Below are 13586 nucleotides of genomic sequence, written 5' to 3'. Positions count from 1 at the left end.
TTTTAGTGTAATACGCAGGTTCCCTATATGATGGAAGCGTTCTAAGTTTTGATTTTAGGAGGCCACTCATTACCAATAGTTAGGAAAAAATTATTTTGTTCTTCAAAATCTACAGTAGCACAGAGATATAAAAACATTAATACTGTTAAAAAAATCTTCCTGGGAAAATGATCCCCTTCACAATAGAACATTTTATGTACTGAAGAAAACTTTCATTCACTGACTCCTGTTCACTGTGTGGTGAATTTCCCCCCCCCCCCCCCCCCCCCAAAAAAAAAAAAAAATAGAAATGTGAGTTTCAGTACCGACTTTGAATATAGGACCAGATAAAATTTTCAGATAATATTTGGGGTTTGGAAAAATCAGCATTATCTGTGCATTAAATTAAAATCTTCATCTTGTGCTGCAGATGATTTCCCTCACTATTTCAGGATGAAGCAACAGAGGATCCTGTGGCACCTTTAAGACTAACAGAAGTATTGGGAGCATAAGCTTTCGTGGGTAAGAACCTCACTTCTTCAGATGCAAGAACCTCACTTCTTGCATCTGAAGAAGTGAGGTTCTTACCCATGAAAGCTTATGCTCCCAATACTTCTGTTAGTCTTAAAGGTACCACAGGACTCTCTGTTGCTTTTTACAGATTCAGACTAACACGGCTACCCCTCTGATACTATTTCAGGACGGTGTGCAAAATAAATAATTCAGAAAACTAAACTGTTGAGGGCAGGGCTTTGTGAAAGGAGGTGTTTCATGAAAGGCTATTTTATGAAATGGTCTTTAAAATTAATGAATTAGAGGATCAGAAATGAATGACTTGCCTGCAGAGCACCTCTAATGGGGAGAAGCTTCTAAGATTACCCAAGAAGAAACTTCTTTATTAAAAAAATTGATAAAAAGAAAATAAATAGTCTTCACTTATAATTTTCTAACATTAAAATTTTTGACTTAAATGTTAACTTTTTTGACTTCCAGAGATGATGTACAGCAGTGTCTCACTATAGTGCACAACTGCCTAATTGGTTCGGGGAACATTCTACCTCCTCTAAAAGGAGAGAGGATAGCTCACCTGTAAGTAAGCTCTGTTATATGTAGTTTATGAATATGGTATTAAAATATTGTTTTAGTAATATATTTTTAGTACTATACTTTTAAACATTATAATATTTAATTTAGTATTCCTATTCTTATTTTTATTATTGCACAGTGGATTCTGAGACAGATTTTTTTTTTTCCCGATGAATTCTTTGAAAACAAAACTTATCTAATGCCACTAAGGAAAATGCATTGGTTCAGGTTTGTGGTTATATAAATACTTAGATATTTAAGATGTGAAATAATACTTAAGACATACACTTTTCATGCGTAGATGTTAATATGCTTTATGAAGGTAGGTAATAAGCATTGTATCATTGTCACCATTATACATAGCCTGTCTGTGCTTCAGTTTCCCCCTAAGTGACTTGTTCAAAATTATATAGTGAGACAGTGGTAGAGTCCGGAATAGAGAGCAGATCTGCTGGCTCTCAGGTTGTGATTCTTCTCCTCCCCCACGCGCACACACACTGGATCAAACAAGCTGTTTCCCTCTTGTCAAAATTACTTCATTGTTCAGTATTCAGACTTTCATTTAAAATATTTGTATCTTGCCTCATCACAAAGAAAACACGTACAATGTAAGCCAGTGTACTCCTGTCTTGTTCAGATTCTTACCAGACAACCTGAAAGAATAAAGCCATCAGGGCTCTGAGCTTCCCACGGTCTTTATAATGGGATGTTAACTTCAGAAAAGGTCAGAAATTGAATTTTGAGGTCTTTTGTTACATTAAAAGAGCAGATTAGTTCCATTCCGATTAGGTTACTGAATACCCATGCAACTGTGTAAGACCAGAAGTGAACCTGGCTACCAGCACCTGTATACTATGGACTTCAGAAAATATATATTCTCACTACAGTAAATTATAATTATGAAAGTAAAGGAATTTATTCCTGTTGCATGTTAGTAGTTCAGGCTTTAAATATATTCATTGTGCTATTGTTGGAATCATTTCCGCTCTTTTTTGAAAAATGTTGAAATATGGCAATTTAAATATAACTGTGAGTTAAAATGTGTTCCTTCTATTATCTCAAGAGGCTGAAGAACTCTTTACAACACGTAGGACTCTATTCTGGCTTTTACACCTGGAGCTTGCACTGGGTTGCAAAGTGAGCGCTGAAGCGCGCAACGCAAACAGCAAGCCTCTGGGAGTGGGAGTCCATGCCAGAGTGGGAGCTACAGAACCCTTTGGGAAGGTGTGGAATTGTCCTGGTCCTATTCTATTGGCCAGTGTGGGAGGATAGTGGGGCCATGGTTCCCACCGCACCCTGTTGCTGTCCTCCCTCCTTGAGGTGTTTCAGTACTAGACACTTGCCAGGAGTGCAGGGACTGAGTTTGAGGCTGCCTTTTGCACAGGATCACGAAAGAGGAAGAAAGACCTATTAAGTGGTCCCCCCACTATTACGCAGTAGCCACAATCTAGTCCACAAGATGTGAGATAGCCACAGGAGTGGAACTTCTTTATCTGTGGTCACATAAATATATAAAAAATAAACTCAGTTGAGCAGTTGTTTACTGTCTCTTCTACCCAATACCTAGGCCCTGCTCTGTTTTCTAGAATTGAAGCTTTAATTTGATTCACCATCAAAGTGGAAGCTTCTTTTATTAGGTGGTAAGATCCTCAGTAAAATCTTTAGTGAGTTGAGGCCAACACTGGTTGGTCAGAAAATGGACAAAGGCTGTTTTTTGGCTTTACATTGCAGTTGATTGTTGAGTCTCTCCTGATTTGGAATTAATACTGTTGGCCAATGTAACAGGGCAGTTCTCTGTCCCTGTTCTCTGGTATCACAGAAACCTGCTCAGACTCCATTGGTTGAATATCCACACCATGCTGTTTATTTCAGATACCTCCACCAAGACCTTTACAGTTTTGTGCAGCAGTAATTATGTACAGAGGCCCTGGTATCCTCAGTGCTTCTCCCTGGGCCTATGAGGAATGAGGGCTCTCTGACTCTGGGCTCAGCTAGCCCTGCTCTTTCCCTTACAAGTTTCAGAGTAACAGCCGTGTTAGTCTGTATCCGCAAAAAGAAGAACAGGAGTACTTGTGGCACCTTAGAGACTAACAAATTTATTAGAGCATAAGCTTTCGTGGACTACAGCCCACTTCTTCGGATGCATCCGAAGAAGTGGGCTGTAGTCCACGAAAGCTTATGCTCTAATAAATTTGTTAGTCTCTAAGGTGCCACAAGTACTCCTGTTCTTCTTTCCCTTACACTTCCTTCCTGTGCCTTTTTATCAGTCCTCAGTTCAGCGGCTAATTAATCCTTTAGCTCACCCAGCCTGCTATCCTGATTAACTAAGTACATTTTGATGCCCCAATCAGCCCTCTGAGGGGAAGATAATTTGTGTCAGAATGATCAGAGCGCAGACTCACCTGTTAATGCCCTGCATTCTGTCACAGGCAATAACTGTAAGTTCCTGCTGGGAGATTTTCTTCTTAGCAGATATTTGCTTTTTTGCCTCTTTCAAACCAGATGAGGCCTGGTCTACCAGTGAAATTTTAAATTACTGTTTGTTGCAATATTTTTGGAAGCTTTGCCTTTTCCTGTTCTGGTTTAACAAGTGTGCATTGTTTATTAATATATACGTTTTTAAAATGTGCATATATAAACAATTGGTGGCCTCAGAAATCAAATATCCCAGATTTCTCTGCATCACGGTGTCTGAATTTTACAACTCAGTAAATATAACTAGTTTATTCTATACATCTGTCAAGTCTCAAATTCCTTCATGCTATCCCTCTCTTTTGGCAGCCTATTTCACATATTGATGACCCTTATGAAGAGACTGCTTTTGACATTTCATTTAAGTCTTTTTTCCGTTAGTTGACCTCAGGTGACACCTTTGCCTTGTCATGTGAACAGATTTTATCCCTAGATCCTTGTATGATCCCACTGAGTCTTTTTAAAAATATGATTAAGACAATTCTCAATCATCTCTTTTCAAGGCTTAACTTAGAGCTCTTGAAGTCTGCCCTCCAAAATCAGCCCTTCCTTTATCTAAATAGCCCATATAATTCTCCCCTTCACTCTAATTAATAGCTTTATAAAAGCTGAGTGATTGATGCTGTGCAGTAGTATCCTAAATGTGATCCAGGCTTCTGGGGAAGAAACAAGACTGATAGAAATACAGGAATCATTTTAGTTTTAGTTTCATGTCAAAATACATTTATCTGTTCCCAGAAGAAAAAGACATGAAGAGTATTGCAGTATACCAGAATGCACATAAAGTTAATAAATAATAATAAGCTTTCATTTCTATGCCTTTTTTTACATCATAAGCATTCTTATATACTAGGATATTTTATGTGAATAACAGGTCCTACCAAAAAGGAACCCAAAACAAAAACCAGACAACAGAATTTGGAGATGTAACATCTTTAGGGTCTGATTCCTTTAGGGAGGAGAATGATCTGAATAGCTGAGGCAACATACCGCTCTGCACACTAGATAGTATTGATGCTGTCTCTTCTGGCCCATGTTCTCCTTGCAATTCTGCACCTGGATTTTGTGCAGGAAGACTCTTACATTAGGCTAACTGCCAAGAACAGTGAAAAGTTCATTCAGTCATAATTGCATTGAGTTCGTTGTTGTTGTTGTTGTGTTTTTTTTTTTTAAATAACATTATCGATCACATTGTTAAATATGTTGGAAAGCCTGTAGTCACTGAGGCTATAAGTCATTTTCAGGTTTCAAACTTGCACGTGTCAAGATAGAGGGACCAAAAGAAGTGGCCTGGTTTTTTTTATTTTTTCCCCAGCAGCGCTAAGCACTCTCAGCTCCTTTCACCAGCTTTGAAGATCAGGCCACATATGTAGGTTCTTCATACAAACTTCAGTGACTGTTTGCAACACTTGTATCTGAAAACTTTGGTGTAAGTTTTTGCAAAGATGCTTTTAAATATACAAACTGGCTTAGTGGATTCCTTATTGTAATATCACAGTGTTCAGAAATCCTTCTACACAAAATGTACATATTAAGGTGAGCACATGCATGGCCATCATCATGGCCGAACTTAAGCTCCTCTACTGGCCTGCCTAATATTTAATACAGATCCATAGTTGTGCATGTCATTTTACAGAGAGAATAAAAATATTGTCTGCAATGCTTTCAAAAGCTTGTCTATACTGGAGATTCTCTGTGCCAGTATAGCTGATCTGGTGCGGACCTATAATGAAGAGGTGCTACACTGGTGTAAAAAGTGATTTGGCATGGTGCACCTTACTAGGGTTTGAAACAGGGTAATGTACTATTGCAAGCCACTCTTTTTCTGGCACACTTTGTCTACATTAGAGGTTTGCACCAGTTCAGCATCAAGGCAACTAAGTTGATGTAGCTATACTGGCACAAAAAACCAAGTGTAGTATGGAGGTTAAAGTGGTAGTTTTCAAAATATTGAGTACTGGATAGTTTTAAAATTAAAAGTATCAAAAATTATCAAGGTTGACAATTGGGAGAAACAATAAATGATTAAATAAAAGTATTAACCAACTTACTCTTAGGACTAGTTCCGGGAAAAGAAAATCAGCAGATGGAGCTATCTGATCATTAATTTGCGACGCTCCCAGAAAGAGATGGTCCTACATTGGATTAGAGGATGCCAACCAAATAAACAAAGAAATGTGACTTTGAAATAAGGCTTATTTATTTAGGGGAAAAAAAGACCCCTCTAAAATTAACTGAATGGTAAAGGATATGCAGATGATTTACACAGTATAGAAGGTAAAGAATTGAGTTATAAAAAAATAAAAACTCTGTAAAGAAATGGAAAAATTGATTAAAAACATTCATTTAAACAATTGACAATCAAATGTTACAAGCGAAATTTAACACCATGATTGAAAATCAGTATCACACACACAGTAGTAAACTGAAGAAAGTTCGGTATAGTAACTCTTAAAATCACTTATACTTTCTAAAACTAAACATAGTAGTCAAAATTGATTACAATACAAGACCAAATGGATACCAATAACTCTTAGGTTACACCATATTAATTGCATAGTGTGTAACTGAACATGTTTCAAAAGTAAAAATATTAATATTAAATTATATCTGTGTGTTAAAACAAAAGGGCATTAATGGTCAATGAAGCTAATCATTCATTGGCATTCCAAATCAATTTAACAAGAAAACAAAAAGCAATATAACCCATCACCACACATATAACGCTGCAAATCACAATTTATAAGTATGTAACATACAGCAAAATGAATATGGATTTTATATTAATGTTATTCTAAGCAATTAACCAACTTAACTTTAAGAGCTCAGTGGTAGCCAACTTGGTTTTAAAGCACACCAAAAGATGAGCAGGTTCTGTGCTGAAATACAGTGTTTATTAAAACAGCAATTAAATAATGCATAGAAAAACTTAATTCTCAGAACCTCTGACGCAGTTGTATTTCTATCCTAGGCCATGTCTACATTATGGGGACTATAGAGCCATAGCTATGGCACCATACCTATGCTGGCATAACCCCCTGGTGCAGACTCAGTCTACACAAAGGAAGGATTTTTTCCATCACTGTAGGAAAACCACCTTCCTGAGTGATGGTAGATAGGTTAACGGAAACATTCTTCTTTCAACTCAGCTGTATCTACACTGGTGATTAGGTTGGAAAAATCCACCCCCCTGAGTACCGTAGTTGCATCAACCTACATTTTAAGTGGAAACCCCGTCCTAGTAAACGTTTCCTCATCTTAATGCTATTAAATACAATTTTTTCTTTCTTGTATTTAGGACAACTTTTCTTATCTGGAACTATAGAAGTTGCTTGGGTTATTAAGTTTGTTCCCTCTAGAATGTAGATCTTATCAGCACAGTGGCCTGGTTTATGGAACAAAGGTTTTAATTCCAATTTTTCTAACCATTTAGAAAAGTAGTACCTTCTGTTTTCCTGAGCCAAAATCCTGCCCTCCCTTGGTGTACAGGGCTTACCTATGGAATTTGAGTGACAAATATTGCTTTGCTTAGGTAGGATAAGGCAGTCTTGCTTGCTTGCATGTTGGTGTCTTCAATCTTCAGGAAAGTCTCTTTTTCTCAAGATAATTTTGGTTAGGATTTGGGACTAGTACCACTTGGTTAAAAATACACCTCTACTCTGATATAATGCAACCCGATATAACACAAATTCGGATATAACACGGTAAAGTAGTGCTCCGGGGGAGCGGGGCTGCACGCTCCGGCGGATCAAAGCAAATTCGCTATAACGCAGTTTCACCTATAACGCAATAAGATTTTTTGGCCCCTGAGGACAGCGTTATATTGGGGTAGAGGTGTATTCTTCTCTTGGTGAGAGGAAGGTTACATTTCAGGACTGCTTTTAAAGGAAGTGGGTAGCTGCTGTCTGGATCTGGACCAACTCAGCTCTTTGCTCAGGATCTGATCTTCAAGTGAGGCTGCTTTTATCTTTCAGCTGATTCTTAAATCCTTGTTATAATTTCGTGATTCTGGTTATTAATTGAAACACAGTGCCAACAGAATTATTCTAAATCATCTAATTCTGTTTTCTGTCAATGTTTGTAATATTTAACAGCTATAAATCTGTTTTGTAATCTATTGTGTGTGTGTGTGTGTGTGTGTATGTACAATACTCTTAAGTTCCTTTGATCTTGAAGCTTAAAGTTTATTTTTCATTTACTTATAGCTAACTTTAATGTAAGGTGAGTTTATTCCAGCCTCAAGTATCAGAAACTTTATCCCCAATTTTGTTTTACATAAAACAACTTCCAGGGTTCATTATCAAATCAACATTCCAATTCCAAATACTAAAATACTCTCTTCCATTTCAAATCAAACACTTCTGCATTAACTAAGATTAATACAATAAACAACTTGATTAATATTTAATACTTAATTATTAAAACATGTTTCTTCTGTACTTATGAGCATATATATGCACCATAACATCTTACTAATACCAAACCACTTTAATACAACTTTTAAACAGTAACATTAATTGCAATTAAACCTTATAACTATTTTAACTTGGATATGTCATAAAATTTAACCCGTAGCTCTATGCTCAGAACTGTAGGTAGTATCTGAACTTTAGGTAGGTACAAAAGGAAAGTCTGTCAGTTAGATTTCTAACAGTAATACTGTAATCTATCTTTGGTCTATTGGCTTTTAAGCTGCAAAAATGATAAAAGGGGCACTTTAGGCTGATGGTACCTAACTCAGAAAACTCGAAGACTTCACCAAGAACCTTATATTGATTGATTTACTTCTTACCAGATATCTTCTAATGAGGACCTATGGTACCTGGGTAGCAGCCGTGTTAGTCTGTATCCTCAAAAAGAACAGGAGTACTTGTGGCACCTTAGAGACTAACAAATTTATGCATCCGAAGAAGTGGGTTGTAGCCCACGAAAGTTTATGCTCTAATAAATTTGTTAGTCTCTAAGGTGCCACAAGTACTCCTGTTCTTTTTATGGTACCTGGTGATTTTAGGGGTTCAGCTTGTTTGGAGAGAAACAAAAGTTGTCTCAAAGCAAACCTGAAGGGCTGTTTTATTTCAACAGAAATTGCCATTTAATTTCTCCAACACCTTTGACTAAGATTTAATTTTGACCCTCAAGTGTGACTCTAGCAAACGTACCAGAAATAATTACTCGTTTGCCTGGTGGACACACCTAGGTTATGGTATTCTATTAACATCTCTCTGTGGTACATTAGGGGTCTATTATAGGTATTTACTTTGTGGTTGACACACTTTTCATATTGTGTCTATTTACTAATACCTTCACAAGATTGTAAAATTGTATCTTCAATCCTTAATCTACACTAGTATTTCTGTTGTTTTACAAATGTGTTCCCTTTGTTCCGGGTCTACATTAAGCAAATACACTTCGTTTCTACATTCCAATTACCTTTTCTATTGGGTATGGATCACTTGATGATTACATGTTCTGTTCATTCCTTCCGAAGCATCTGGCATTGGCCACGGTCGGAAGGCAGGATACTGGGCTAGATGGACCATTGATCTGACTCAGAATGGCCATTCTTATGTTTTTATTGTATTGCTAATTAATTTGAGCCATGCTTTCTTAAATTTCATTAATATAATTCAATCAGTCATATTTCTAACTATCAGTGTTTAAAAAAAAGAAAAGGTCTAATTGTGTAAGGAAGTAAGTTTTTAGATTAAATAAAGGTAAAAAATGGAAAACTAATTATAAAAATTATAAATCATCCATCCAGATAAAAATGTCATAGGCTCTGTAACAGAAGGTCAGAATTGCCTGTTATAATTACCCTTTATTTTCATATACAATTGCCAGGTTTTACATGTGAGAAATTTTTCTTACTATGAACTTTTAATTCTTTGTTGTGCAAAAATAGTAGTTCTCTTGAGGACTGACATCTTTAAAATAACACGTGTAAGCAGTTCTGCTTAACCTTTTTTACAAAGAAAAATTGGTTTAGGGCTTAATAAATTCACTTGTCTTGTTTTTTCAACTAATATTTTATTCGACTGGACAGATAAGACTTTCCTCTCGCATTGCAAGTGTTTAGGATTGATTCCTGTTCTTGGTTCCCTGACTTTAGGAGTACTCTTCCCCAGTAGCTGTCCTATGAGAATGAGTTACCATAGACCCTATTAACGCATAATTCCTTTTCGCTTGTTGATGGGTGAAACTGTCTATTATACCAACATCCTAGCTTGTTAAAAAGATGTTTCTTAAAAAACTGTTTTTATAGTTATTGCAAGTCATTTCTTTCTAGAAATGAGTTTTGTGTTTTGAACTGTTTTCTGTGAGAAAACTGTTTTGACCCATTTTCAGTAATCTTAATTTGCTGTGAGTTTTTTGTCTAGTTCTGTTTCTGGTTTTATTTTTCTCAATGTCAAGTTAATAGAAGCACCCCAGTGACTTCAAACTATACTCTTAACACCAAGGATAATCAGGTGTATTAAGTGTTCCTCTGATTTCATAGGCTCAGAGTCCGTGGCCTTTTTTTCATGTCTGATTACTTTATCACTTTTTGTCTTATTTTATCCCTTGTTATCCTTTAATGACTGTAGTAGCACCTGTCTTTCAACTACAGGGTATTTAAAAAAAAAAAAAAAAAAAAAAAAATAAGTCCACTGATGCCAACATGTAGCTTGGAGCATCAGTTGATTTGTGAGTTTGGTATCTGCTGTTCTGAAGGGCCTAAGAGGGTGCCTCACCTAGTTAGTGGTCTTAGGCTTTAATGGGTTAGATCCTATAATAATCTCACTTTCCTAAACTTGCTTTTCTAAAACTAGGTAATTCCTTTGCTTATAGTTTTAAGAATGGAATTTTGAAAGGCACCTTCCATGACTTAGGAGCATGGGTCCCATTGACTTTCACCTGATTTAAATCACTTAGGCGTGTTTGAAATCCCTTCCTAAGTAAAAACAAAATACTGGCTACTCCATTTTAAGTGCCTACCATATTACTGCACAATCTGTCTCCTACATAAGCAGATGGTGTTTGAAAAAATTACTGACAGGTAAATATAAAATAAATAAAAGGAAATTAACTGCTGCTTAATGCACATCGTATTTGCCATGTAGAATGTGTGACTGCAGGAGGTCAGAGTTGAATACTGTTGCTGTGTTTAAAAAGGAGGTAGATAAATTAATTGCCACCATTTGAACTTATACTAGCTGAGATAAAAGTAAATGGCTTCAGGCTGTAAGCAGATTGCTATGGGTACAGGAAGGCATCTTTCTTTCTCCTTTGTCTGAAACATACTTTTTTGCAGGAGGGAGGGATTTTCCGTTCTTCGTCTGAAGTGCCAGATATAGGCCAATGTTAGAGGCAGAATAGTGGATTTTATGAATCATTGGCCTAAACAAGTGTGTGCTACATTCTCCCTCTGAAATGTTCTTTGTATCTGGTAAAGTTAGTGTTTCAGAAATGCTCTTTGACTATTCATATTTCTTAGTCTTTTACTGTAAGAGGGGCAAAAAAAGTTACTGATCTGACTTTGATGGACTGGGGTGACTTGTGAGTTCTACTCCAGGCCAGTTAGAAGATGGAAGGAGGTGGTCTGGACAGCTTTCACCCCATCTAGCACAGGAGTATTATGGCGGAGTGAAAAATCCTGAGGGATTTAGTATCTCTGTAGTGCTGGTGAGTTAGGGTCCTGAATAGTTAGTCAAAATCTTCAGTGGTGTGTGGTTTATACCCTGGTTGCAGAAATATAACATTTTGTGTGATGCTTATCCTCACACAATATTTGTGTACATAACATTTCTACATACCCAATCTCCTATTATGCTCATGGGGTCTTTGTAACATTGTTAGGGATTATAAATAACTTAATTTCCTTTTTTATGTAATCTCATGGTGCTATAAATCAGAATTTTCCAGTACAGTCTACTTATCATGCTCTCAAGTGCTAAAGGGTTAAGACATCTTTCACTGCTGTTCAGTTGTGTTCCTCCCTAGCTTCCCATTTCCACAGCCTAAGTACTACTATGGTAGCTCTAAGCAGCTCTTCTGGGAAAGCAAAAAACAGGGTTACTCACTGAGACCCCATTTTTCCTATTTAAATACAGCTTGATTAGGACATATATCGCTCCTCCCTCTTTGCCACCACTGTTGTACAAGCTTCTTTAGTATCTTTTTCATTCAAGACATTCTGAAGGCTAGGGATCAGAGAGGACCAGTTCTTTTGAATGTGTAAGGTTGTGATGTCATACAATGAGGGGCAGGGCTAGCTAACCTCTCTTGGCATCTCCAGGAAACTACCCAGCTCTGCTGGGGGAGCTGCACACAGAAAAGGCAACAGTTACTACTCCACGGTGAGTAACCCTGTTTTCTCCTTGTTTCACCTTCCAATTGTTTTCTTTGACTTTGACTCTCGTATGTTAAACATAAAAATAATTGGTTTGGCCCATGATCTAATCCTAAACATGGCAAGATACTTATTTGCATTTAGGAAAACTTTCCATTCAATTGGTGGAATGGAGTGAAGCCAACTGGCATTTGTTTTTGAAGCTGCATCTGATGACTGGACTGTGATAGGCATAGAACATCTATAGAGGACTGGGCAAGGCACAGAGTGAAATGTTTTCAAACTAGAAAAAAAAAACCTTACATTTTTTATTTATAAAGGAGATTTTAGGGTTGGTAGTGTGGAGAATAAACTAACAAATTACTCATGATGGCTTCAGTTAATTTGGATTTACATGTTTTCAGCCTACACAAAGTGTAGGTTCTTTTAGCCAATCCCTGTGTATTGGATGCAGTTAGTATGGAATGAAATGGAGTACAACACATGAGATAACATTTAGCTTGGTTGTGTGGTGTGACTTGCTTTGTGTATAAAATGAAGTATTTTTTTTAATTATGTAATTAGTATGTCTGAGGGGATCTTGCTTTTCAGCATCAGCTGTAAATATAACAAAAATGCCATGTGCCCCGGATAGTGTGTGTACTAGAAAAGCTTGCTTTTCAATAGTTAAAACAAAGCTGCTGACTCAGTAGCTGAGCTTTAGTGCTATGTATTAATAAAGACAAGAATGATACCTTTCTTCGTTTTGAATATAGAACTTTACACCATGAGGAGGCTCATTGAGGTCATTGGGACTGCTTGTACAGTAAGATAATACTGTGTGAGTAAGGGTATTCCAATCTAGTCCTTGAATACTTGATACTATCTGAGCTAAGATTATAGTTAATGGTGTCCAGATCCTGAAGTGTGGAGTGGACAGACTTGCGGGGTAAAATGTCCCTTTCCCATGCTTCATAATTTTAGAGATGTTGCTGCAGAACATGGATTGTTTGCAGAAAATGATGGGTTCTTCTGCCAGCGGACTTCTGCCTGAAAGCAGTGGGATGGAAGAAATAAATCCAGTTCAGGAAAAACTCCTGTGCCTATATAATCATAGTTTAATCCTTTTTACTGCCTTGAGTAGAGTTGCTACTTATGGACTTATCTTTGTCCATTTGGTGGCTGGAGAAACAGCTAAAGTATTAATTTTAATACTAGGTTTCTTTATATCTTAGAAATAATTTTTCGTATAATTTAGCTAATTTAATAGTTGACATTATCCCCAACGTACTGTGCTAAAGAAAGCTAATAGCCTAACATCTGTTTTTTTGTTTGTTTACTGATTCAAGTTATTGGTACTACTTTCTTACCTATCAGAGAGGGGGTTGTCTTTTGTTGGGGACACTGTTAATTTAGCTGAAACCATAAATCTCCCTTTCTTTTTTGACTGTCTATGCATATTCCCACTTGTGGGGTATTACACTGCCTAGTGGTGCCTAAGAATAGAACCTTCTCCAAGCAGTGTCCAGTTAGAGCACTCTCATGCCCCCTACCATCTCTCCACTCAGTGTCTCTGAACATTCTGAGGGAAAGTTATGTAAAGGGGTACAGAGCCCTCTATTGCCTAACATCCTTCTGACCATGTGCCAAAGATGGAAGTGAACCTCTCTGGTCCATTCAGATCTGTTTTTTTTCCACTTTATGGAATCATAGAAGATTAGGGTTGGATGGGACCTCAGGA

The 13586-nt window shown here is 37.0% G+C and overlaps 1 protein-coding gene across 3 annotated transcripts in view; it reads left to right on the top strand.

Annotated features, from left to right (window-relative positions):
* PSME4 (proteasome activator subunit 4) overlaps positions 1-13586 on the top strand; it is a 220677-nt gene that overhangs the window by 86855 nt on the left and 120236 nt on the right. For all 3 annotated transcript variants that reach the window (XM_054022245.1, XM_054022244.1, XM_054022246.1), the window contains one exon: positions 973-1068. In XM_054022245.1, the coding sequence (XP_053878220.1) occupies positions 973-1068 (96 nt within the window). The remainder of the gene's footprint in view (positions 1-972; positions 1069-13586) is intronic.

The sequence above is a fragment of the Malaclemys terrapin genome, chromosome 3, assembly GCF_027887155.1.
Source record: "Malaclemys terrapin pileata isolate rMalTer1 chromosome 3, rMalTer1.hap1, whole genome shotgun sequence".
Classification (NCBI taxonomy): Eukaryota; Metazoa; Chordata; order Testudines; family Emydidae; genus Malaclemys; species Malaclemys terrapin.
The sequence above is the reverse complement of the archived record's forward strand: the minus strand, read 5'-3'. Positions and strand labels throughout refer to the sequence as shown.